This window comes from Perognathus longimembris, chromosome 9, assembly GCF_023159225.1.
Source record: "Perognathus longimembris pacificus isolate PPM17 chromosome 9, ASM2315922v1, whole genome shotgun sequence".
Classification (NCBI taxonomy): Eukaryota; Metazoa; Chordata; class Mammalia; order Rodentia; family Heteromyidae; genus Perognathus; species Perognathus longimembris.
In genome coordinates this window covers 7,348,036-7,371,698 of record NC_063169.1, presented here as the reverse complement: position 1 = coordinate 7,371,698, position 23,663 = coordinate 7,348,036, and the positions used below count along the sequence as shown (strand labels likewise).

At 45.3% G+C, this 23,663-nt stretch overlaps 2 protein-coding genes across 2 annotated transcripts in view; one reads left to right on the top strand and one right to left on the bottom strand.

Annotated features, from left to right (window-relative positions):
• Myo6 (myosin VI) overlaps window positions 1–8,950 on the top strand; it is a 123,719-nt gene extending 114,769 nt beyond the window's left edge. The window contains exons 32-36 of the mRNA XM_048353657.1: window positions 202–305; window positions 1,390–1,521; window positions 4,287–4,313; window positions 7,522–7,740; window positions 8,724–8,950. Of these exons, the coding sequence (XP_048209614.1) occupies window positions 202–305; window positions 1,390–1,521; window positions 4,287–4,313; window positions 7,522–7,740; window positions 8,724–8,923 (682 nt within the window). The 3' untranslated portion in view covers window positions 8,924–8,950. The remainder of the gene's footprint in view (window positions 1–201; window positions 306–1,389; window positions 1,522–4,286; window positions 4,314–7,521; window positions 7,741–8,723) is intronic.
• Window positions 8,951–17,933: 8,983 nt separating this feature from the next.
• The window catches only part of Impg1 (interphotoreceptor matrix proteoglycan 1), an 81,160-nt gene continuing 75,430 nt past the window's right edge, over window positions 17,934–23,663 (bottom strand). Inside the window, exons 14-15 of the mRNA XM_048354489.1 lie at window positions 19,092–19,164; window positions 17,934–18,068 (exon numbers count right to left, since the gene is read on the bottom strand). Of these exons, the coding sequence (XP_048210446.1) occupies window positions 17,934–18,068; window positions 19,092–19,164 (208 nt within the window). The remainder of the gene's footprint in view (window positions 18,069–19,091; window positions 19,165–23,663) is intronic.

The window sequence follows — 23,663 nt, the reverse complement described above, 5'->3', positions numbered from 1 at the left end:
GCACACTTGCTTAGTGCTCTACCACAGAGCTACAACCTAGCAATGGCAATCATTCTTCATCGAACCTGTCAAAAGACATAAAAATTACGTTTTTCTAATAGTTTCCGGTTCTCCCACTTGGGAACTCCTTTGTTTGCCTCTTTAGTCAATGTTGCATTCCCTTTTCTAGTTTAAATATGTAAATGCGTGTAACCATTTCAGAGGTCCGGCTGTGCAAGCCACCAAGGCAGCTGCTGGCACCAAGAAGCATGATCTCAGCAAGTGGAAATACGCAGAGCTCCGTGACACCATCAATACTTCCTGCGGTGAGCGTGAGAGCCTGGAGAAACTGGGGGGGGGGGGGTGTCCCTAGTGATGGGAAATAAAACCATACGAGGTTGGGGGACACATAAGTATCTTCTCATGAATCAGCTCGGGGCAGTCTTTTTCTGTTACCTCCTGTTCCCTTGAAGTAAAGACAGAGAGGAGGAGCAAGCTAGTCAAGATGCATTGTGCTCACAAACCGCTCTGTTAAATGGCAACTCCTTTGCACAACTTCTCAACGATGATAAGAAAAATTAGGGCTTGGCCTCTGTTAATAGCTGGCCCCTCTGCTGTTAATACAGCTGTTTATCTAAATCAAATATATCTGTATATCTCAATAGTTTGGTCACAGATTCAGAGTGACGAGCAGCACTACAGCCTTTCTGTATAAAGCGACTTTTCCTCCAACAGAAGGATTGCACCAAACACAACATCCAGAGGGAGTCGCGTGGTTATAGTTTTGTTTGAATTACTATTTTAATGCAGGGCTCTTGTAGGCATGAGAGTATTGTAGTTGGGCAGAATTTTTCACTATGTTCTTTTCCTCCTCACTCGAGTATATAACTATAAAGATGTGCTGCATTCAAGCATGGCTTACATTTGAGCACAAAGACTTTTTATTCTGTTTTTAACTTTTCTGATTCAGTTTCTTCATTTGCAGATTTTTTTTATGTGGGGAGCAAATGATATAAGATACTAATATTTGAGAAAATGCCCTGTGACTCTGAAATATAATAATAATTATTATGATTGCCAGTCCTGGGGCTTAAACTCATGGTTCTGTCTGGGTGCTGTCCTTGAACTTGTTTGCTCAAGGCTGGCACTTTCTGTCTGCGTGCTGTCCTTGAACTTGTTTGCTCAAGGCTGGCACTCTGCCACTTGAGCCACAGCTGCATTTTTGGTGTTTCCGTGGCTAGTGGGAGGTCAGAGTCTCATGGACTTTCCCGCCCTGGCTTGACTGTGAGCCACTCACTGGCTTTGAAACCCTCTTTTATATGTATCTGTTTGTGCTGCAAGGTAATTACATTCCACGGGTAGATGGGGATGTTAATTCAGCCCCCCTCTCTATTTCTGTGTAATCAATAGATATCGAGCTCCTGGCAGCCTGTAGAGAAGAATTTCATAGGAGACTAAAAGTGTATCATGCGTGGAAATCTAAGAACAAGAAGAGAAATACTGAGACCGAGCAGCGTGCTCCGAAATCTGTTACTGATTATGGTAAAAACAAATCTGTGCTTTTGAATGTTCCAAAGTCTGCATATATACAAATACCTGTAACTCTAGACACAAAATGTTTGGGTAAAATATCCAGTGTCACTCTTCTCTCACTGTGTGTGGAGATCAACTGAACTCAATAGTCATAATGGCCTGTCTTTTATAGTATTCTTTTCATTGGACATATTTGTTAGTATAATTGAATTTTCTTGTTGAAATAAGCTATAGGGAAAATTTTTCTTGACTTTAATACAGGTTGTTCAATACTGTTGTAGCTAGTTTTCCTCATGCATACAAATAGACAGCAAGGTTACATATGAAAATGTACAGATTACTATAATTCAGGTTGCTTGTTAAATGAGCTTTACAGATGAAAATGACTATTTTATATTTGCTAAGTAAGATTTTACTTTTTCAGTTTCAAAATTTCCCATTATTTCCAGGTTTCATGTCACTAAGCGTTTTACCTAGACCACACAAGTATTTATTCATTCATTCATTCATTTGTTGTACTAGCCTCTTGTTATGCAAAAAGCCAAGTGTACCCTTGAATGTGGAAATAGAGCAGTCTAGCCCAAGCCTAGTCAAAGCTGCACAGACTTCAGCGTGCGCCAAGACCTCCGATACGTGATTTAATAGTATTTTCAGTTTCTAAAAGCTGTAATTGGAACTTCACTGTCACCTTGCTACTTTTATACTGGCATAAATTATTTGCTTACTTCTCCTTAATAGCAAGGTGAGGGGAGGTTTAGTGTCTTTTTTTTTTTTTTTTTTTTTTAAAAAGGTACTCTCAAAACGTGACCGTAGTTAGCAGTGCATGAACCAAGTTTACTTAAACACCAGCTCTTGGATATGTTTGGTTTTCTTTTTTCAAAAAAAGTTATCGTAAAGGTGATATCCAAAGGTGCCGTACCATTTTACGTTTGTTTTTCTTTCTTCCCATCTGACAAGTAAACAATAGCAGTATTCAAATGAAGTCCGTGAAATAATGCCATGTGGGCGTTTGTCAGTGGCGGGCAGGATGGCAGTTGCTCAGCCAGCCAGCCGCTGGTGCCGGCGACTGCCCAGAGATTGCCGGCAGTCGGGCTCAGCCTTGCCAGGGCTGTCTCAGCCACAGAGCAGCAAGTGTGAGCAAGGCGAATCTCTCAGCCACGCCTTCCTTTCCTGCCTCAGGTTTCTGCTCTGCAGTTTGCAGAAGGCAGGGTGATTCCATTGCCTGTGTGTTGTGTATTTGGTTTCTGGTGTAAGTTACATTTTTGTGCAAAAAGGAAACCAAGCAATACGCTATCCTATTTAGTATAATCCCTTGAGCTGTAAATGTCCCACTGGCTGCCTTCAGCCTGAGACTTCCAAAATGATGGATTTCAAAACGTATATGTCGGGGCTGGGAATGTGGCCTAGTGGTAGAGTGCTTGCCTCGTATACATAAAGCCCTGGATTTAATTCCTCAGCACCACATATATAGAAAAAAGCAAGAAGTGGTGCTGTGGCTCAAGTGGTAGAGTGCCAGCCTTGAGCAAAAAGAAGCCAGGGACAGTGCGCAGGCCCTGAGTTCAAGGCCCAGGACTGAAAAAAAAAAATATATATATATATATATATATATATATGTCTGAAATAAGTACACTTTCTATAAGAAGCGAAGAAGCAGTGAATATTGTAATATAATCAGTGTTATAACAGGTTTAAAATGAATTTACCAGTATCTTGTGCATTTAAAACAAAACGTGGATAGTTGATCTAAGCACACAAGAAAGGCACACTTGATATATGGATCATCTTGTTGGTCCAAGTATTGTTTCTATTCATGATTTATCTGAGAGAATGAATAAAGTAGATTGAAAATTTTTCTGGGTTCCATCCAGGTGTCTGACTAAATTTAGGATTTTTTTTTTTTTTTGGTGAATATAGACCACGTATATTAACTGTCACATATATGAACTCCTTTCTGGATAAAATATAACTTCTGCCCTGAAAAGTACTTCCCTTGCTTTTGCTGGTGCAAAATTTAATCTGATGCAGGAGCACAGAAAGGCACCATCAGCTCCGTGGGGAGCCATCAGTTCTCAGGGCCAGCCAGCCACTGTGAAATAGTCTAATAGCAGCGCAATTCGCAATTCACAAATCCGAGAACACAAAGCGGTGACCCCTGCGATGTACAAAAGATGTAGCTTGGTATTGTGGACTGCAAGACTGACGCATGGAGAAGCGTCTGCGGCAACTTCCCGCAGAACGAGAAAGCCGCCAGCCGCCCGGCCTGGTGGGCGGGAGGGAGGATGAGCTGGGGCCCGGTGACGTGAGCTGCAGAGAGCTTCTAGAAGGGATTGTGTGGGGAGCAGTGGGAAATTACCCAGTAAATATTCATCACATTTCGTCACCTAAAACAGTGATTGTGGTAACTACTGCATTGTTTCTCAATCCAAATGGCATACGCTTTCAAGATTTAAAGAATCTGAAGGCACTAAGACGTGATTATGTGAAAAGTGGCCCATGTCTGTAGTCACCGGTGAGGATTTTATTTGGATATCACTGCGTCTCGGAATGAGAATTGAAATGTATACTTAAACCTCAGCCCCTTTCGGACCTCTCTCTCAAATAGAAATAGTCTAAAACAAAGTGCCATGTTTTCCTTTCCAAAAATCAGAAAGCAGCACCTAAGTATCTGGCTTATTAGATAGGGTATTTATTTAAAAAAAAAAACAAACGCGAATTTAAGAAGTATTTTTTTTGGCATTTTTACCTTTTCTTCAACATAAAATATTTGTTCACAGATTTTGCACCATTTTTGAACAATTCACGTAAGTCACTGGGTGGGTGGTTAACTCATCAGCTAACTGGAAAATGGGTGAAAATATTTTGTAAAGTACTAACTTGTGTCAAATATTGTTTTGCTACAATGTGAAGTGGAATTGTAGTACATTGAAAAGTTGGTCTGTCTATACCACATGGAATAGCTAAATTTGAAATGAGATATTCATTTGGATCATTCAAATATATATATGCAGGACAAAACATGTCTGAAGATTTTTGTTCTTCTTAAAGCTTCTTTTTAAACTGTGAGTGTAATACAATTCACATTGTGGCAAAACTGTCTCAATACAGCAGCTAATCTTTTAGAGGAAAGACTAACTTCTAGGTGCTGGTTTCAAATGCTGCTTTTTCAAGCACTGTGTGCTATCTGCATTTCTATCCCAAAAGATTTGAGGTTTTTCTTTTTTTTAATGTTGGCGAAGATTTATTGCAAATAGGGGCAGAGCAGGAAGAACTAGAGAGAGAGGAAACATGTCCTGGCATGCGGTGGGAGCAAGAGGCTCAAAAATGGTGATCCTTGTCCTGGGTATAATGGTTCCTTTTTCTTTTTCTTTTTTTTTTTTTTGGTCAGTTTTGGCACTTGAACTCAGGGCCTGGGCGCTGCCCCTGAATCTCTGTGTGTTCAAGGCTAGCACTCCACCACTTGAGCCACAACGCCACTTCTGGGGGTTTTTGGCTGGTTAATTGGAGACAAGAGTCTCATGGGGACGTTTTTGCCCAGGCTGGCTTTGAACTGCAGTCCTCAGATCTCAGCCTCCTGAGTAGCTAGGATTATAGGCGTGAGCCACCAGGTTCTTTCTCTTTTTCAAGAAATGAAATTTATTTTTATTATCCTTACATAGTTGTACAGAGGGGTTGCAGTTCCACATGCCAGTTTGTGAGTACAATGAATCTTGATGACTGTCACCCTTTGTTTACGTCTTCTGAGCTGGGGCAATTCCAGCCTAAACCCTTACCTCGATACAGGGTCCTATCAACTAGCAGCCCATAATCATTTTACCAAATTCCTAGGCATTCAAGCAATAGATTTAGGGTGAGTCTATACACAATACGGAGATAATAGTATAACACTTTAGGCATTCCTTTGTTGTACAGTACTAGGCACACGTTTAATAATGGAAAGAAGATAGTTTTTTTTTACTTCCTTGGTTTCCTAGGAGGCACATCCTTCTGTAAGTTAGAAACTTTAGCTTACTGTAGTATACAGTAAATCTCTTCTAGAATCAGTTGAGCAGTAATGATTTAGATATAATACCATATTCATTTGCCAGCTGGTTAGACCAGATTCTTTTAAGTATTTTGCGTGATATATGAGGTTATGTTTGAAACCTATTTACGCTTTTAAAGATAATACAATTGGATGTACAAGAAAAAGTTGTTTAGTTTCCAGCTTTTATTTATTTTTTCTCTCTTTTACCTGTCTTGGGGCTTGAACTCAGGGCCTGGGCACTGCCGCTGAGCTTCTTTTTGCTCAAGGCTAATGCTCTGCCACTTGAGCCACAGCGCCACTTCCGGCTTTTTCGGTTTATGTGGTGCTGAGGAATTGAACCCAGGGCTTCATGCATGCTAGGCAAGCACTCCACCACTAAGCCACATTCCCAGCCCCAATTTTGTCTATTTTGGAACACTCCAGATAGAGTTTTAGCCTTTATTTTCAGTAACACTTCAGCTCTCCAATTAAGTAGAAAAGTCTATCACTTTGGTTTCTTAATTTTACTCAATATGTTGAGTTACAAGAGACCAATAAGAAAAAAGTAGATTAATTAATGGATGACTACCAATATTAAAATAAATCTCTAACCAACTGAACATAACATTAACATTTGTCCCTACTTAAAGTGTTAGGAAGGGTTGTCTTTTAATCCTATCAGCACCACTTTTAGTATTTAATTAGTGTATTTCCTGCATAGTAGGTAACTTCAAGTATGATCACCAAACTCTAAGTAGCCTCCAGAAACAGGAACAAAAGAATAAGCTGATCTCTCTTAACATGCTAAAGGTGACCTTGGGTGTTTCAAGTCGCTAACGGAACTGGCCTCTTACTCTGTCATCTGCATATACAGCTTTTGCTACCTGCTCTTGGCTTTCTTTTGTTTACAAAGAAAGCAATTTTGTTCCTGTACCCCTTTTGTGGTTCCTTGGTATGAAAAGTAGAGTGAAGAGTATTTTCATCCTTTCACTATTTATAACTTGTTACAAGAGCCATGTGGCTGTTCTTGATTTTTTGATTATATAGTTTATAAGTATGCATAAATGGTATCTGAGATTCTTGGAAATGAATTGAGGGATTGGCCCACTTTCATCCTGTGAATATAAAGCATATTAAACAAGCTAGGCAAAGTTTTGCTGTTAACGATGTTAAGTCATTGCCCCAGGGGGACTGCTTCTATTCAGAGATAAAATGAAAATCCACTTGTTTGTGGGAAAACTGAGCACAGTGGTTCATAGTTGCAGAAAAGCAAGGGGTTTTCTTTCCTATTGGCAAGGGGAATCAGATATTCTACCCTTTGCACTGATGTCATGGATTTTATTCTCAGTGACATCGGATTTTAAAGTAAGTAAACATTTGAAGCAAAGTTCATTCTTAGTGTAATGATTTTTATTTTGTTTGTCTCACAAGTTTGTTTAAATATTAACATCTATATTATCTTAGCTTTTTGAAATCCCCAAATCAAATGACAACACAGACAATTTTTTTTTAAATATAGCTTCTACTTCATGTGTGTGAAAATTTTAAATACATGTTAAACCAATACATGTTAACTAAAGTCAATAACTTTATCACTTGACTTTTTAAAAACTATTTTGTTGATTATAAGCAACACCGGAAACGCTATGCGGCAGCTTTAATTTGGAATTGTTTTGAGGGAAAGTACGAATGTAGTAACGAATGTGACTAAGTCTGCTTTCTTACCATGTGAGATATTTCAGGCTCCTGCAGCAGTCATTTGTGGGGGTCCGCTAAGTGGTGGTGGCGGCTGGTGTGTGTGTGTGTGCGCGTGTGCACGCGCGTGTGGACAGCTCACACCCGTAGGGAAAGACCCCGTAGGGAAGCGGCTTGCGAGTTGCCCTCATTCGTAGGTAGTGTTGCAGGTCGCTCTGGGGACCCCGCCCTCCGGGGTGAGTCCTGGCGGCCGGTCCCCGGCCCCCCCCCCCCCCCCCAGCTGTGGGGTGACTCCTCCTTCTGTGTGACAGCTCAGCAGAACCCCGCCGCCCAGCTCCCCGCCAGGCAGCAGGAGGTGGAGAAGAACCGGCAGCAGCGCTTCTTCCGCATCCCCTTCATCCGTCCGGCCGACCAGTACAAGGACCCGCAGAGCAAGAAGAAAGGCTGGTGGTACGCGCACTTCGACGGCCCGTGGATCGCGCGGCAGATGGAGCTGCACCCCGACAAGCCGCCCATCCTGCTGGTGGCCGGTGCGTACGCGCGCGCGCAGCCCGCGAGGAGGCGGACGGAGCGCCCCGGGGGGCGGGGGGCGGGGGACCCCGATCCCCGTCAGCCGAGTCACAAAGGGAAACGAGCTCTGCACCCATGCAGAGCGCCGCGCTTCTCACCCAGGCTCGGGGAGCACTTTGCTTATCACTATGCTCGGGGAGCACCTTGCTTCCCACCCAAGCTCGGGGAGCACCTTGCTTCCCACCCAAGCTCGGGGAGCACCTTGCTTCCCACCCAAGCTCGGGGAGCACCTTGCTTCTCACGGATGCTCGGGGAGCACCTTGCTTCTCATGGATGCTCGGGGAGCACCTTGCTTCTCATGGATGCTCGGGGAGCACCTTGCTTCTCATGGATGCTCGGGGAGCACCTTGCTTCTCATGAATGCTCAGGGAGCACCTTGCTTCCCACCCATGCTCCGGGAGCACCTTGCTTCTCATGAATGCTCAGGGAGCACCTTGCTTCTCATGAATGCTCAGGGAGCACCTTGCTTCTCACCCAAGCTTGGGGAGCACCTTGCTTCTCACCCAAGCCCGGGAGCACCTTGCTTCCCACCCAAGCTCGGGGAGCACCTTGCTTCTCATGAATGCTCAGGGAGCACCTTGCTTCCCACCCATGCTCCGGGAGCACCTTGCTTCTCATGGATGCCCGGGGAGCACCTTGCTTCTCATGGATGCCCGGGAGCACCTTGCTTCTCACCCATGCTCGGGGAGCACCTTGCTTCTCACCCAGGCTTGGGGAGCACCCTGCTTCTCATGGATGCCCGGGGAGCACCTTGCTCGATCCGCCGGGGTGTTGGTAGGCTTGGAAGGGCCTCTAGCCGGGGGGGAGATTTCAAGGGCGAGGACACGGAGTCTCCCGGCCCCCCGGAGGGCCGCCGCGGGGGGGGGGGGTGGTGTGTGCGGGGCACCGGGGCACCGGGGCACGGGCGCACGGGTGGGTGGTAACTCTCCCTCGGCCCACGCAGGCAAGGACGACATGGAGATGTGCGAGCTGAACCTGGAGGAGACGGGCCTGACGCGCAAGCGCGGGGCGGAGATCCTGCCGCGGCAGTTCGAGGAGATCTGGGAGCGCTGCGGCGGCATCCAGTACCTGCAGAGCGCCATCGAGAGCCGCCAGGCGCGGCCCACCTACGCCACCGCCATGCTGCAGAGCCTGCTCAAGTAGGGGCGCGCGGGGCGCCCGCCGGCCAGGAGCCCCGCACACCCCCCCCACCCCCCCAGCCTCCAGCCCACCCCTGCCAGCTGGTCTTAGGAATCATGGCCCCGTGCCCCTTGGTGTCAGGCCAAGGAGGGTGGTGGATGTGAACTCGGGAACCTCCAACGTGCTGCCCTCCCGCCCGCCGTGCCCCTGCCCGCCCCGGGCACCCGCCCTCCCCGGCCGCCAGCCGCCCGTCCACCCAAAGCCTCACCGCTGCAGGAGCGGAACCCCGGCCCCAAGGCCCTACGGGAATGAAGGTACTGGATGTGATCACGGCGTCGGTGATTCCCTTCCCAGAGGCCCGGCGGTGGGGCGGGGGGGGGGTGGGGGGGGGCTGTCTGCATTTTCAGGAGTTCATGGAAAATATGGAAATTGTGATTTCTCCCTTCTTGTTGCAGTTTGGGGGATGTAGTTCCTACTTAAAATGCTCCGAGTCCGGGAAGAGCCTTGCTATGTGTAATAATGGATGCATTACCTGTGCTCATGAAAGGGGGTGCTGCTAGCAGTAGCCCTCCAGCACACACAGGTGGGGGTGTGTTTTGTTTCCTCACAAAGCATGAGCTGCCACCATCTCATAGACAAATAAAAGAAATTCAGATCCTTCTGAGCTCAGTTCTGTCTCCTCTGCAAGGGGCCTGTGGTTCAGTAGCACCACCGTGGGTGGCTTAACTGGACCGAAGTCAAGATATTCTTGTCATTTCCTCTCATGGTGGTTTTTATATGAGAATCTTGTCCAAGTTTTTTCCTGTGAGCTGCTGTTCTTCAAATTTCACTTTTTCCTTGCCTTCGTGGTGTCTTTTCAGCCTTTGAGATTTTTTTTTTTTTTTGTAATGGTAGAGCTGTTTTATAAGCTTTGTAATTCAAAAAATGTCCTGGTACTTTGTAATTGTTCGTTTCATGCTACGGAGAATTTCAGGAATTTTCTTGTGTGCTGTTAGTTTTTTGATCACATGTTAGCAATTTCAAGCCTAATATTTATGACTTTCATATTAGGAATTTAGGAATAAAAAAAATATCAAGAAGTTACATTGACATCCTAAAACACCTTGTTTGTCTTTTAGAATAAAATTAGGCAGTAAAATTATTCTCTGCACCTTTTTGTTGTTGGTTTTTAAATATGCTAACCTTTGAAATGAAATTTCAGTGGTTTTGTTTGTATCCTAGAAAGAATATTCCAGTTAGGAAACTATTTCTCAGCGGAATAGATTAATGTTGGCAACCACAGTCTCTGTCCCGGGAGCAGCCTCTTGCATAATATGGTAATACGTCTTAATAGAAAGATATTTATTTATATGATACCCTACAAATGATTGCTTTGAGTGAAGGAAATTGCGCAGCACCATCTGTGCTATTGATGGAGAATGTGAATGTAATTCTGCTCTGGAGGCTGGATTACTGCTTCCACTCCCGGCCCTGGGTCAGTCGGGCCTGTGATTGGTGGCAGAGGGTGTAGATACTGAATCACATGAACAGTTTTCTCTCTCTTCCATCTCGTGCTTTTAATTGGTGTTTTTGTTTGTGCAGCAGAGTGATTTCTTAGCCAGGGATGAGTAAAGTCCTTGAAAAAAAATTGATTTTTAATGACTTGACTCTTTAGTACTGTTTTCTGAAGTACTCTCATCTACCTTCTAGATCCACGATGGGTTCTAGATGGGAAACAAATCAAGAAGGTTTAAATAACGAATGAAAGGGCTGACTGTTTTGCAGAATTTGTAAGAAATACGTGACAGCAATGCACTGTGTTAAGTCTTTTTTGTTTTTTTACTCTGATCGTTAGTTAAACGTCCTTATTACAGCCCTATACTCACTTTACATATTCATTACTATCCAACGAGGAAAATCAACAGACCACACACTTAATATAAAACCATCACAAACACGAGAACATACATTAATCCTCCTCCATCTCGCCCCAATTGTCTTACTCTCTATCCACCCAAACATTAGTTGGTCCAAAGCCGGTTTGTTTCTGAGGATACCATCCAGCTGTTGTAGAAGTTGTCTATGCAGCCCTGTCTCCTGAGTGAATCTTGCCCTCCAGGAGAGCTGCCCTGCTGCGGCTACAGTGACCTAGGTATAGTAGATGCACACATATGTGCACACATGTGCACCCACATGTTCACACTCCCTCCTCGGAGGAACTGTCAGCCTATTAAAGCAGATGGCAGCAGTGCTGTCTTGTGCTCACAACCAAACCCCAAAGACTTAGGAATTGAAATTGACCAACTTCTTTGAATCAGCCATGTTCACTGAGACTCAAGTTGGAATGTTTAAGCCAATGTGCTGTATACTGATCTTCTCTTGATGCTTGTCAAGACAAGTTCCGCCCACACAGGAAATACGAAAAAGCCGGGACAAAGACTGTCCGTATTCCATGTTAACAACCCCGCTCTCCACCCGCACAGTTGAGTTCTCCAATCCACTCATGTTCAGAGAACATAGGGTTTTTTTTGTTTGTTTTTGTGCCAGTCCTGAGGCTTGAACTCGGGGCCTGGGCCCTGTCCCTAAGCTATTTTGCTCGAGGCCAGTGTGTTACCACTTGAGCTCCATTTCTAGCCTCTTGGTGGTTAATTGGAGATGAGTCACATGGACTTTCTTGCCCAGGCTGGCTTCCAGTTTTGATCCTCATCTTTTGCCTCCTGAGGAGCTAGGATTACCGATGTCAGCTCCCGGCGCCCAGCAAGAAAACCATTTTTTAGCTGTAAAGTTGGGGTCATGATGTCTTCGTGGAGGTGTATATGAGGAAGAACTAAAATAACAAGCTCCCACGATAGACATCCTGTTGTTCTCTTTCGGTTTCTATTTCTATTTTTTTCTTGGGGGATGTTGCTGGGGTTTGAACTCAGGATCTTCAACTTCCTAGGCTGGCGTTTTAATGGTTAAGCTATGCCTTCAGCCAAGCTTCTTGCTCGTTATTTTGGAGGTAGAGTCTTGCAAACTTTTCTGCCCAGAAACAGCTTTGGATCTTAGCATCCTGAGTCACTAGTGCAAGCCACTAGCACCTGGCTGTAATGACTTGTTATGTCATTTTTCCTTGCAGCCTAACAAAACCTTTTGCTTTTTTAAAATAGACAACCCAGCAATGACCATAAGGAGCAAATAGATGATGTTTGTAGAAGTTTAGTCAATAGAAACACACAGGTAAAATAATAATATACATTTTTTTGTTTGTACAACTTTATTAATTGGATTTTATGGGGTGTTTTGGTACTGGGAGTTGAATATAGGATTGCACATATGCTAAGAAAATGCTCTACTACATCCACAGCCCTTAATGGATGTGTGTGTGTGTGTGTGTGTGTGTGTCTGTCTGTCTGTCTATGTGTCCTGGAGCTTGAACTCAGAGCCTTGGGTGCTGTTCCTGAGCTTCTGTGGCTGAAGATTAGCTCACTACCCCTTGAGCCCCAGCTCTGCTTCCATTTTTTTTGAGTAGTTTTTAGAGAGAAGCGTCTTAGAGACTTTCCTGCCCAGGCTGGCTTCAAACCACGATCCTTAGATCTCCTTCTTCCAAGTAGCTAGGATTATAGGTGTGAGCCACTGGTGCCCAGCTCCCCATGGATATTTTTTCAAAGTATTTTCACTCACAGGTTATGGCTCTCAGGGCATCCAACTATGTAGGCCTTTGGTTCATTTTATTTGAGGAACCAAGCTTAAGCTAACGACTTGGATCAGCAAACTGTTTGTGGAACCAGTCAGTTAGGAGCAAGTTAGTGCTGGGCCTACTTCTGTATGTGAAGGAGGAAGTAGAATTCCAGGGCGGCCAAGCGCTGCAGTTCCAGACCTTGAGCAAGACAGACATGCCTTTGCGCTGACCGGGTAGCCAAAAGGATGGAATCATTTTTAGCAAGCCCCACAGATGTACAAAGGGTTCTTCCTCACTCGCCCCCCAGCTTTCAAAGCCCAGTGGCCAGCAAGCGTTGAGTTCCATTTCTCCCCATACACTAACGGGGGAGGGGGGTGCCCAGTCCTGGGGCTCGAACTCAGGGCCTTGGCACGGTCCCCGAGATTCTTTTGCTTAAGGATACTGCTCCGCCACTTGAGCCACCGCGCCACTTCCAGCTTTCTGTTAGTTTGGAGACGCGAACCTCATGGGTTTGTGTTCGTTTGTTTTGCACGGGCTGGCGTTGAACTAGGATGCTCAGGTCTCAGCCTCCTGGGTAGCTAGCATTAGCGGTGTGAGCTGCTGGCACGTGGCTGGGAAGGGTGTGTTGGCGGGAAGGTGTGTCGGTGTGGGTGGACTGAGGCTGTGCGCCTCCATCGTTCCCGGCACTGGTGCAGTTCCGGTAACGAAGCACACGTGGATCTTCGCTGTTTGCACACGAGTTAGATAGAACGTACAAGCAGAACGCCGAGGTGTTACGCTTAGGTCAAGGTGCACCTGGCTCTGCCCCGTGATCTGGCTGGTCGCGTTGGCATCGTGTAAGTGTGCCTCGCGTTGGCGTCGTGTAAGTGCGCCTCGCGTTGGCGTGGTGTAAGTGTGCCTCGCGTTGGCGTGGTGTAAGTGCGCCTCGCGTTGGCGTGGTGTAAGTGTGCCTCGCGTTGGCGTGGTGTAAGTGTGCCTCGCGTTGGCGTGGTGTAAGTAAGTGTGCCTCGCGTTGGCGTGGTGTAAGTAAGTGTGCCTCTCGATGGGGTAGGGTACACGGACTTGGAGAAGTAGAGCTTTCAGTGCGGTTCGTTGAATTCAGGTCCGTCTCTTCTTTTCCCATCCGTTACCCAGTGTGTGGCGCCCCTTTTGTTGTTGTTTCAGAAGGTTAACGAGGAGATAATCGGGAGAGATGAATACACCTCGCGTAGACACTCTCGCTTCCTAATTTGTACCAGTGTAGAAGCTCATTTGAAAAAAACACTAGTGGATTTAATCATTGGTCACTTTCTACTTGTAAAACAATGTCTATTTGCAATTGTTACTTCGTTTTTTTTCTTGTTTCATGAAAAATAAACGTGCGCCTAATACTTTCCTAAAATACTGATGTACTGAAATTCAAATAAATGCTTTCTACGTAGAACTTCCTCGTGTGTGTTGTGTTTTCATGCAGTTGTGAGGGGCACAAACAGGGCTGTAGAGGGCTGGCGTCCTAGAACACGGGAGAAGTCTGGACTTGCCATCGTCCTTCAGGCCCTGGGGCCGAGTCTCCTCCCCAGGCGAGGGGGCTCCAGAGATGGGGACTTCCCTGAACTTCGGTGCCAAACTGTCCACCAGGGAGAAGGCCGGGTGAGGGGCGGACCGTTGCTCTCCGCTCCGCCCAGATGGCTGTCTTCCCACTGCCCTTACTCCTCTGTTTGTGAGAAGACAAACAGGAAGTCAGGCGAGGGACCCAAAGACCAGGGGAGCCTTGGTCTGGAATCTTCCATGCCCTTCTGTGGGTCCTCTGAGAGTGGAGGGAGCTGGCTGGCCTTCCTCCCCAGCTCCTCCCTGCTGCGTGGTAATGACCAGGTGCTCCCAAGAGTGAAGAGGCACCCGCACCCAAGAGGACCCCTCTCCTGGTGGAGAGCAGAGCACGCACCCGCTTGCCGTTCTCTGCACTGGCCAGGGGGGGGAGCACGCGGTAGCCCATACATGCGGACACGCATGTTCCGTCCTGATGAAATGCTCTTCATGCGCCTTGGGCTGGTCGGCCGTGCTTCTAGCGCATTCTGTCTTGGTCTGGGGAGTTCCCGGGGTGCAGGGGTGGGGGCGTCGCTCCCTGGTTGCCATGCCTGCCTGAGTCTCTGGTCCCCACATGATGGGTACTCATTTTGGGGGGAGGTCTGGGGGTGGGGTGGGGGGGAAGGGCACGAAAGCTATGCACTCACGACTTCCCCAGAGACCCAGCTCCATGATTAGGAAACATTTGGCTTTGTTTTGGGGTAGCTTATTGTTGAATGTTACTATCCAGTGTCACCATTTTGCTGTCTTCGTGCACGTGTGTGTGTGTGTGTGTGTGTGTGTGTGTGTGCTAGTACTGGGGCTTGGACTCAGTGTCACTGTCCCTTAGCCTTTTTGCTCAAGGCGGGTGCTCTGCCACTCGAGCCGCAGCTCCACGTCCAGCTTTTTGGTGGTTAATTATAGGTAAGAGTCTCACGGACTTGGCTGCCTGGGTTGGCTTTGAACCTCCACCCTCGGCTCTCAGTTGTTGTCCCGAGAGCTAGGATTCCAAGTGTGGATGGCGCAGCAGCTGGCACTCTGGCTGCCTTCTGGAAGAATCAGAATGCTCGGCTTCGCATCCCTTCTCAACCCTGCAAGGCAGACCCTGGGCACGGCTCGCCTCACGGGCTCATGGCACGTCTGTGACGAGTGTCCTCACTCCGCCCCGTTCCCCTGAAGGCTTTACAACAAATAGAGTTGCCGGGGGCGGGGGGGGGGCTTTTGTGAGAACTGGAGGGGTGGACTTCACCAAGAAGGAAGATGGCGGAGCTGAAGTCTGTGCACGGCGGTCTGGGCGGGAGCACGCTCGGTGCGTGACGTCAGCGGTAGGAAGTGGGGACTCATTACGTCACACACCAGCGCCCCTTCCTTCCCAGCATAGTCTCTTCTCCTGACAGAGCTTTCTGCGATAGCAAGAAAGGTATTTCCTCATACTCTGTGTGTGTGTGTGTGTGTGTGTGTGTGTGTGTGTGTGTGTGTGTGTGTGGTGTGTGTGTGTGTGTGGACGCTTCTCTTCCTCTTAATGAACAATTCAGAAATTATTGGTCCCCCCCAAATCCACTGCCCAGGGAGTAATTGCTTATGTAAATAAAACCAGGGTACCCAAAATGTCCTTAAAAACTGAAGACCGGAGCTAGGCATCTGTGGCCCACGCCTGAGATCCTGGCTCCTCAGGAGGCTGAGATCTGAGGATTGCGGTTTGAAGCCAGCCTGGGCAGCAAAGTCCCCGCGAGACTCTTATCTCCAATTAGCCACTCGAAAACCAGACGCGGTGCTGTGGCTCAAAAGTGGTGGAGCGCTAGCCTTGAGCACAAGGAGGTTCAGGGACCCAGGCCCTGAGTTCAAGCCCCATAACTGACCAAAAGACCCCAAAACCCCCAATCCAAGAAACTCTGAAGACTGAAGTGTGTGTGTGTGTGTGTGCGTGTGTAAAGCTCACATCGTATTGTCGAGCATATATATGATCAACAAGGGCTTACATATTGCACACATTCATGCATTTGAAGAGAGATGGGTCTCCTTTCTCATATTGTGTGTGTGTGCACACGCGTGTGTGCATGTGTGCGCATGTCAGTCCTGGGGCTTGAACTCAGGGCTTGGGTGTTGTCCTGGAGCTTTTTCATTGCTGACGGCTAGCACGCCACCACTTGAGCCACAGTTCTAGTTCCAGCTTCCTGACGGCCAACTGAAGATGAGACTCACGGACATTCCCGCCTGGACTGGTCTTGAACTGTGATCCTCGTGTCTCAGCTTGCTGAGCAGCTAGGAGGACGGGCGTGAGCCACGAGCACCGGCCCTCCTCACCCGTGCTTTGAGTGTATCTTGTAATAGAGAACAGAGCTGGCTTCTGATAATAGTCAGCCCTTGAAATAATAACCTGGACTTGTTGCAGCTGCTCTTTCCAGGTAGCGAGGAAGCACACTTCGTTTTCTATCACGTTTACTGTTCACGAAGAGTCAGGATACGTTCTGCGGATGGTTTTGAGTTTTGGATGAAGAGAGTCTCTCCCCTCCAGGGGTGAGCTGTGGGATTCTTCGCCTCCTGACGCCCGGCGGGGGTGCTCCGGCCCCTGCGGTGTGGTCCACGCGCCTGCAGGCCGGCGGCTGCTTGCCTGGGTTTGGAGAAGGTTGAGGAAGCGAGTCATCTCTCTTGAGATAGGCTAGTAGACGGGCGGCATGTTTCCAGTGTCTAATTGCCTTCCCAGTCTTGTTGGTTGAATTCTTCAAATCCTGTAGCTCGTAACGCAGAATTTCTTTCCTCCACTACCTGGAAGAGAAATCATTTTAAAACTTAAGCAAAACCATGCCACGACAAATCAGATTCCAATCAGATTCCAGTATTCCATTTTTGGATGAGAAGATATTTTCCTTTGAAAGACTGTTTAAATATTACTGTGTGTGTGTGTGTGTGTGTGTGTGTGACTTGGGGTTTGAACTTAAGGCCTGGGTGCTGTCCTTGAGCTCTTTTGCTCAAGGCTAGCAGTCTACTACATGAGCCACAGTTCCACTTCCAGGTTTGTTTGTTTGTTTTTTAAGTAATCGGAGATAAGAATCTCATGGACTTTTTGTGCCTGGGCTGGCTTTGAACTGTGATCCTCAGATCTCAGCCTCCTGAGTAGCTAAGATTACAGGTGTGAGCCACTGGTACCTGGCTGTTCAAACCTTCTTAATGTCAACCTACTAGGAATGTATTCCATCTCCTGGAGCAGAGATGGCACGTTGTACACGAAATTCACCATGTTCCCTTCCAACTAATACAGACATCCCTGGTCTATTACAACACTCTGCCTCATGGAATATAAATGTGGCCTTTAAACACACAGAAATGCATGTAGGACGGGATACTCAGCATGAGTACGTAATAGTTGTCATTATTATCCTGAAGTAAAATGTCTTCTTTATTTTCTGCTGTGGAAAACCAGTTTCCTTTATTCCCTGTAAACCTTCTTCCTTTGCCATGTGGCCTTGAACTGGAGTACTTCAATACTTAGTTGACGCTGTTCGTGGCTCGCACCTGTAATCGTAGCTATTCAGGAGGCTGAGATTTGAGGATCATGGTTCAAAGCCAGCCTGGGCAGCAAAGTCCAATTAACCACCAAAAAGTTGGCAAGGGAGCTATGGGCTCAAGTGACAGAGTGCTAGCCTTGAGCAATAAAGCTCAAGGACAGTGCCCAGGCCTTGAGTTCAAGCCCCAGGACTGACATATACATAAGAACATTTAGTTGGGCTTACTTTATCCTGCATATTGGACCAATACCAGACCCTGTGTCCTGTCATTGGCTCATGGTCCTAGTTGGAACATTATCTGTTCCTCCATTTTCTCTTGGTTCCAAGAAGTTACAATGGCACCGGTTCACGATGTCCAGTTGGCTCGCGTGGCGCTGCGTCCCAGGCCTTGGCTGGGCGCGGCCTCTGGTAGCTCTTTCAAATGCAAGCATCGAGAGCATTCCGCATTTCCAGGGGGATGCGTGCCGCCCGTGTTCACTCCCTGTTACCATCAAACACGTAGTATCATTTTTGAAAATAGGTCATTTTAGACTGTAAGTGTTAATGTTTTCCGCCAAAGTAATACGCGTTTTAAACCTTAAAACTCTATGAAGGTTATGTACAACCTGGCTCTAAATACAGTATTTTCCTTTGTAAACGAAAATTGTGCGTGTGTGTATGCGCACACACGTGTGTGTGCACCTCTCGTGTACGGTGCTTGAACCTGCTCAGGACTGCACACGCCTGCTCAGCTTTTTCACTCACGGCTGGTGTTCTGCCATTTGAATCATACCTCTACGTCTAGCTTTTTGCTGGTCAATTGGAGCTAAGAATCTCTTGGATTTGTCTCCCAGGGATGGATAAAAAATTTATTTCTGTAAAATAAGTAGATTAGGATGAGAATCTTATTAGGGAGACACACAGGACACTGAGGAAAACATTATCTGGTGATAAGATTTGGGGAGTTTTTGAAGGAATTCATCGTACATAAATCATGTTACTTCTACATGTTTTTTACTTGAGCTGACTAGTTGATATCAAATGTTTTAAAAAATAGTTTATACTGAACTATTCTGTGGCAGGAATATTAATTACTGTAAACATTTTCCCTTTAAGTATATTTCACTACCCACGTGCATATTTTTACAAGAAAAGGTTGGAAATATTATAAAACACTCGGGTCATTTCTGTTATTTTTTACACATCCCAGTTAATGCTAACATTCTCCCCCCATCCTTCTTGTAGCAGAAAACAGCTCCCTTTCTCCTAAAATACTTATTAAAAAGCCTTGCAGGGCACTAGAGGTATGGCTCTCATGGTCGAGTGCCAGCCATGAGCAGAAAAAACAAGGAAGAGCTCAGGGCCCTAGCTCAAGGCCCAGCATGTATGTGTACACACACACACACACACACACACACACACACACACACACAATTATTACTCATTCCTATTTAAAGTGGGATTTCCATCTCTTTCACAATTCAAATTCAACTAAAACCAACATGTGTAAGAAAGCAGGATTTACCTTATTATTCTGCTCATGGTGGAATTTTTTAACACGAGTTTCATATTCCCGAGTTGTAGAGTGATCTGGTGATCTAAGAAAGGAAAAAGAAAGAAAAAATTCCATGACACATACCCTGTTTTTTGGTCTCATCAGCAGCAGTGGAGATCGTACTTTCTATGGTGTTAGTTGTAGAACTGTAGCAGGTGAAGATGGATAGCATATTTTTGTGGGTGTCTTGTGCGAGTTGGGGGTTTTGCCTTTCATTTGGCTTCCTCCTTCTTAGGCATCGTCTCAGAAGGGTTGAAGAAAACTCTTGGGAATGATGAGAAGATAAATTCATCTTCGAAGAGTGGAGTTCATTCAAATTCTGAAATGAGGCTGCTATAAAAATAACTCTACAGTTGCATTTTTTCTAAAAACTTACGATTTTAGAGATGATGACGATGAATATTTTGTGCCAGTCTTGGGGCTAGCACTCAGAGCCTGAGCACTGGCCTTGAGTTTCTTCTTTATCAAGGCTAGCACTCTACACACCTGCCCCACAGTTCCACTTCAGGCTTTTTTTTTTTTTTGGTAGTTTAGTGGAGATAAGAGTCTCACATCTCACAGACTTTCCTGCCTGGGCTGGCTTCGAACTGTGATCCTCAGATCTCAGCCTCCCGAGTAGCTGGAATTGCAGGTGTGAGCCACCACTGCCAGGCTAAAAACATTTTTAACTTAAAGTTGAGATTAGGATAGATGGAGGTGAGAAGGTGGAAGGAATGACACTGACCAAGATGCACTTGATTCATTAATTGATAGGTTGAATTAAATCACCCTTGTACAAGAAATAATAAAACCCTGAACAACTGAATAACGTTTATTTCTTAAAACTCGCTGCCTCTACTCTCACATACCCCTGTGCTCACGCCATGTAATTTCTGTTGCGCATGTGTGCACATTTCGTACTTTATCTTTTCTTTCTACATTAGAAGATAGGCTTAATTTTCCGAGGGTATTTCCCTATGTACTTTCTCTCAGCAGCAAACTTGCGTTTTCCTTTTCTTTATTGTTGTTTTAGAGGTGATACGCAGTGGGTTATCTCCGCGTAGGGCAGGTCAAGAGTACATTTCCTTTCACATGGTGTCATCTGTTCCTCCCTTCTCTCCCATTCCCTCCCTCCCGTCTCCACCCAGGAGCTGCCCAGCTCATTTTCATGTGGCCAGTTCGCTTCACCGCTGTCCCTTGCACCCTTTCTCCTCTGACTCTGTGCCCTCCCCCGCCCGCCCACAGATGTGCACCTGAGTAGAGTATACCATATACAAGTAAGTAACACAGAGTCATCGGAGAAAGAAGAAAACCATGTAAGAAAAGACTGCTTTGTTTCCGTATCTTTGGAATTCATTTCAGCATATGAAGATGCGCTTAGGTATTGCACCTTTGGGATTTTCTCCTAATACTATGCTCTTTTGGTATGAGTATCTAGAATTGTGTGTATTTTGTCATGTCTCATTGTGTTTTAGACCTATTATCCGCATATCAGGGAGAGCATGCACTGTTTGTCTCTCTGAGCTTGGCTTACCTCACTTAACATGATTTGTTCTAGTTCCATCCATTCTCCTGCAAATGACATTTTTTTATTCTTGCTAATGGCCGTGTAAAATTCCACTGTATATTGGTACTGCATTTTTGGGATCCGTTCATCTGTAGTGGGGCATCTGGGTTGTTCCCATATCTTGGCTCTTGTGAACAGCACAGTAGTAACATGGAAGTGCAGGTGTCCTTGTCCTATCCTGGCTCATGAGGCTCAGGGTAGATGCCTACAAATGGTACGGCTGGGTTGTAGGGAAGATCTGTGTTTAGTTTTTTTGAGGAACCTCCAGACTGCTTTCCAGAATAGTTGTATTAGTTTACATCCCCACCAGCAGTGCAATAGGATTCCTTTTTCTCCACATCCCTGCCAGCATTTGTTGTTGTCAGAATTCAAAATGTTGGCCAATCTGACTGGGGTAAGGTGTTATCTCAGGGTTGTTTTGATTTGCATTTCTTTTATAGCCAGGGATGATGAACATTTCCTCGTGTTTCTTCGCCATTCTTACCTCTTTTTCTGAGAAGTCTCTCCTTAGCTCCCTTGCCCATTTAGTAATTGAAGTATTAAGTTTGAGGGCGGGGAATAGTTTCTTGAGCTCCTTGTATATATTGCATATTGGGCCTTTGTCTGATGTATTGTTGGTAAATATCTTTTCCTAGTTGGTTGGCTGTCTCTCTAGTTTAGTAACTATGTCCCTAGTGGTGCAGAAACTTTTTATTTTTATGTAGTCCTGCTTGAACAGAGCCCCTGGGGCTCTATGCGGGAAGTCTCTGCCTGTACCTATAAGTTCTAATGTCTCTCCTACTCTGTCTTGCAGTAGTTTCAGCGTTTCCGGTCTGATGTTGAGGTCTCTGATCCACTTTGAGTTGACGTTAGTGCATGGTGACAAGCAGCGATCCACTTTCAGTTTTCTGCATATGGCTGCTGTTTTTCCCAACACCAGTTGTTGAAGAGGCTACAGGTTTTGTTTTCCCTCCACTTTATGTCTTTGGCTCCTTTGTCAAATATCAGATGACCGTACGTACGTTGTTTTATTTCTGGGTCTTCTAATCTGCTCCATTGATCTTTGGATCTATTTTTGTGTCAATCCTAAGCTGTTTTTGTTATTGTGACTTAGTAGTAGAGTTTGAAATGTGGCATTGTGATCCTGCTTGCATTGCCTTTTTTGTTGTTGTTGTTAGAATTGCTTTGGCTATTCTAGGTCTTTTGTTGTTCCATATGAAATTTTGGATTGTTTTCTCTGTCTCAGCAAAGAGCATCATTGAGGTTTGGATGGGGATTGCATTGAATTTGTATATCATTTCTGGCAGTATGGGCCATCTTCACAATGTTGAGTCTACCTATCTCTAAGCATGGAAAGTCTTTCCATTTCCTGGTGTGCTCTTTGATTTCTTTCTTTAGATTTTCCTAGTTTTTGCCATAACGATCTTTTGCATATTTGGTTAGGTTAATTTCTAGGTGGTCTTTTTTTTAGGCTATTTGCAATGGGGTTGTTTTCATGATTTCCCTTTCTGTTTGTACATAGTTGGCATACAGAAAGGCTGATTTTTTTGTGGGTTAATTTCGTATTCTGCTACTTTGCAAGACTGGTTGATTAGCTCTAGGAGTGTGGGGGTGGAGTTTTTTGGGTCCTTTAGGTATAAGATCATATCATCTGCAAATAGGGATAGTTTAATTTCTTCTTTCCCTATGTGAATCCCTTTAATGTTTTGTTATTTTCCTTATTGCTGTGGTGAAGAATTCCAGAATTATGTTGAAGAGGAGTGGAGAGAGTGAGCATCCTTGCCTTCTTCCTGATTCTAGAGGAAATTGTTTGAGTTTTTTCCTCACTTAGCATCATATTGGCTGTTAATTTGTCATATATAGCTTTTACTGTTTTAAGGAATGTTCCTTCTATTCCTAGTTTCTTAACATGAATGGGTCTTGTATTTTTGTCAAAGGCCTTTTCTGCATCTATTGAGATGATCCTGTGGTTCTTGATCTTGCTCTGTTGACATGCTGAACTACAATGATTGATTTGTATATGTTAAACCAGTCTTGCATCTATGGGATGAAGCCTACTTGGTCATAATGTATGATTTTTAAAATTTATTTCTGTATTCTGTTAGGTAATATTTTACTGAGGAGCTTTGCATCTGTGTTCATCAGAAAATTGGTTTATATTTCTCTTTTTGTTGGATCCATACATGATTTGGGGATGGGTGTGATATTGGCTTCATAGAATGAATTTGGAATTGCGCTCTCTGCTTTATTTCATAGAAAAGCTTCAGGAGTGTTAGAATTAGTTCCTCTTTAAAAGTCTTATAGAGGGGCTGGGGATATGGCCTAGTGGCAAGAGAGCTTGCCTCGTATACATGAGGCCCTGGGTTCGATTCCCCAGCACCACATATACAGAAAACGGCCAGAAGTGGCGCTGTGGCTCAAGTGGCAGAGTGTTAGCCTTGAGCAAAAGGAAGCCAGGGACAGTGCTCAGGCCCTGAGTCCAAGGCCCAGGACTGGCCAAAAAAAAAAAGTCTTATAGAATTCAGTGTGAATCCCTCTGGATCTGGGCTTTTCCTTGTTGGAAGACTTCTGATTACTTCCACTACCTTATTGCATGTTACTGGTTTGTTTAGCTGGTTTATGTCCTCTTGGTTCAGTTTAGGCAGATTGTATATTTCTAGAAATTTGCCCATTTCTGCTAGGTGTTCCTTCTTTAATGAGTACAAGTTTTGAAGTTCATCCTTTATGATCATTTGGATTTCTTGGATGATTTTTGTAATGTTTCCTGTGGTGTCTCTGATCTCATTGATTTGAATTTACTCTCTCCTTTTTTCATTAATCTTACAAGTGATCTGTCAATTTTATAATACCCCCCCAAACCAGCGTTTTGTTTCATTGATTTTATGTAGCTTTTTAAGTTTCTATTTCATTGATTTGTGCCCCAAACCTCTCTTGTCTGGTTCCTTAGATTTGACTTTTTCTTGTTTAATTGCATCATGAGGTTATTTACTTGAGCTGTTTCTGCTTTCTTTAGGTGT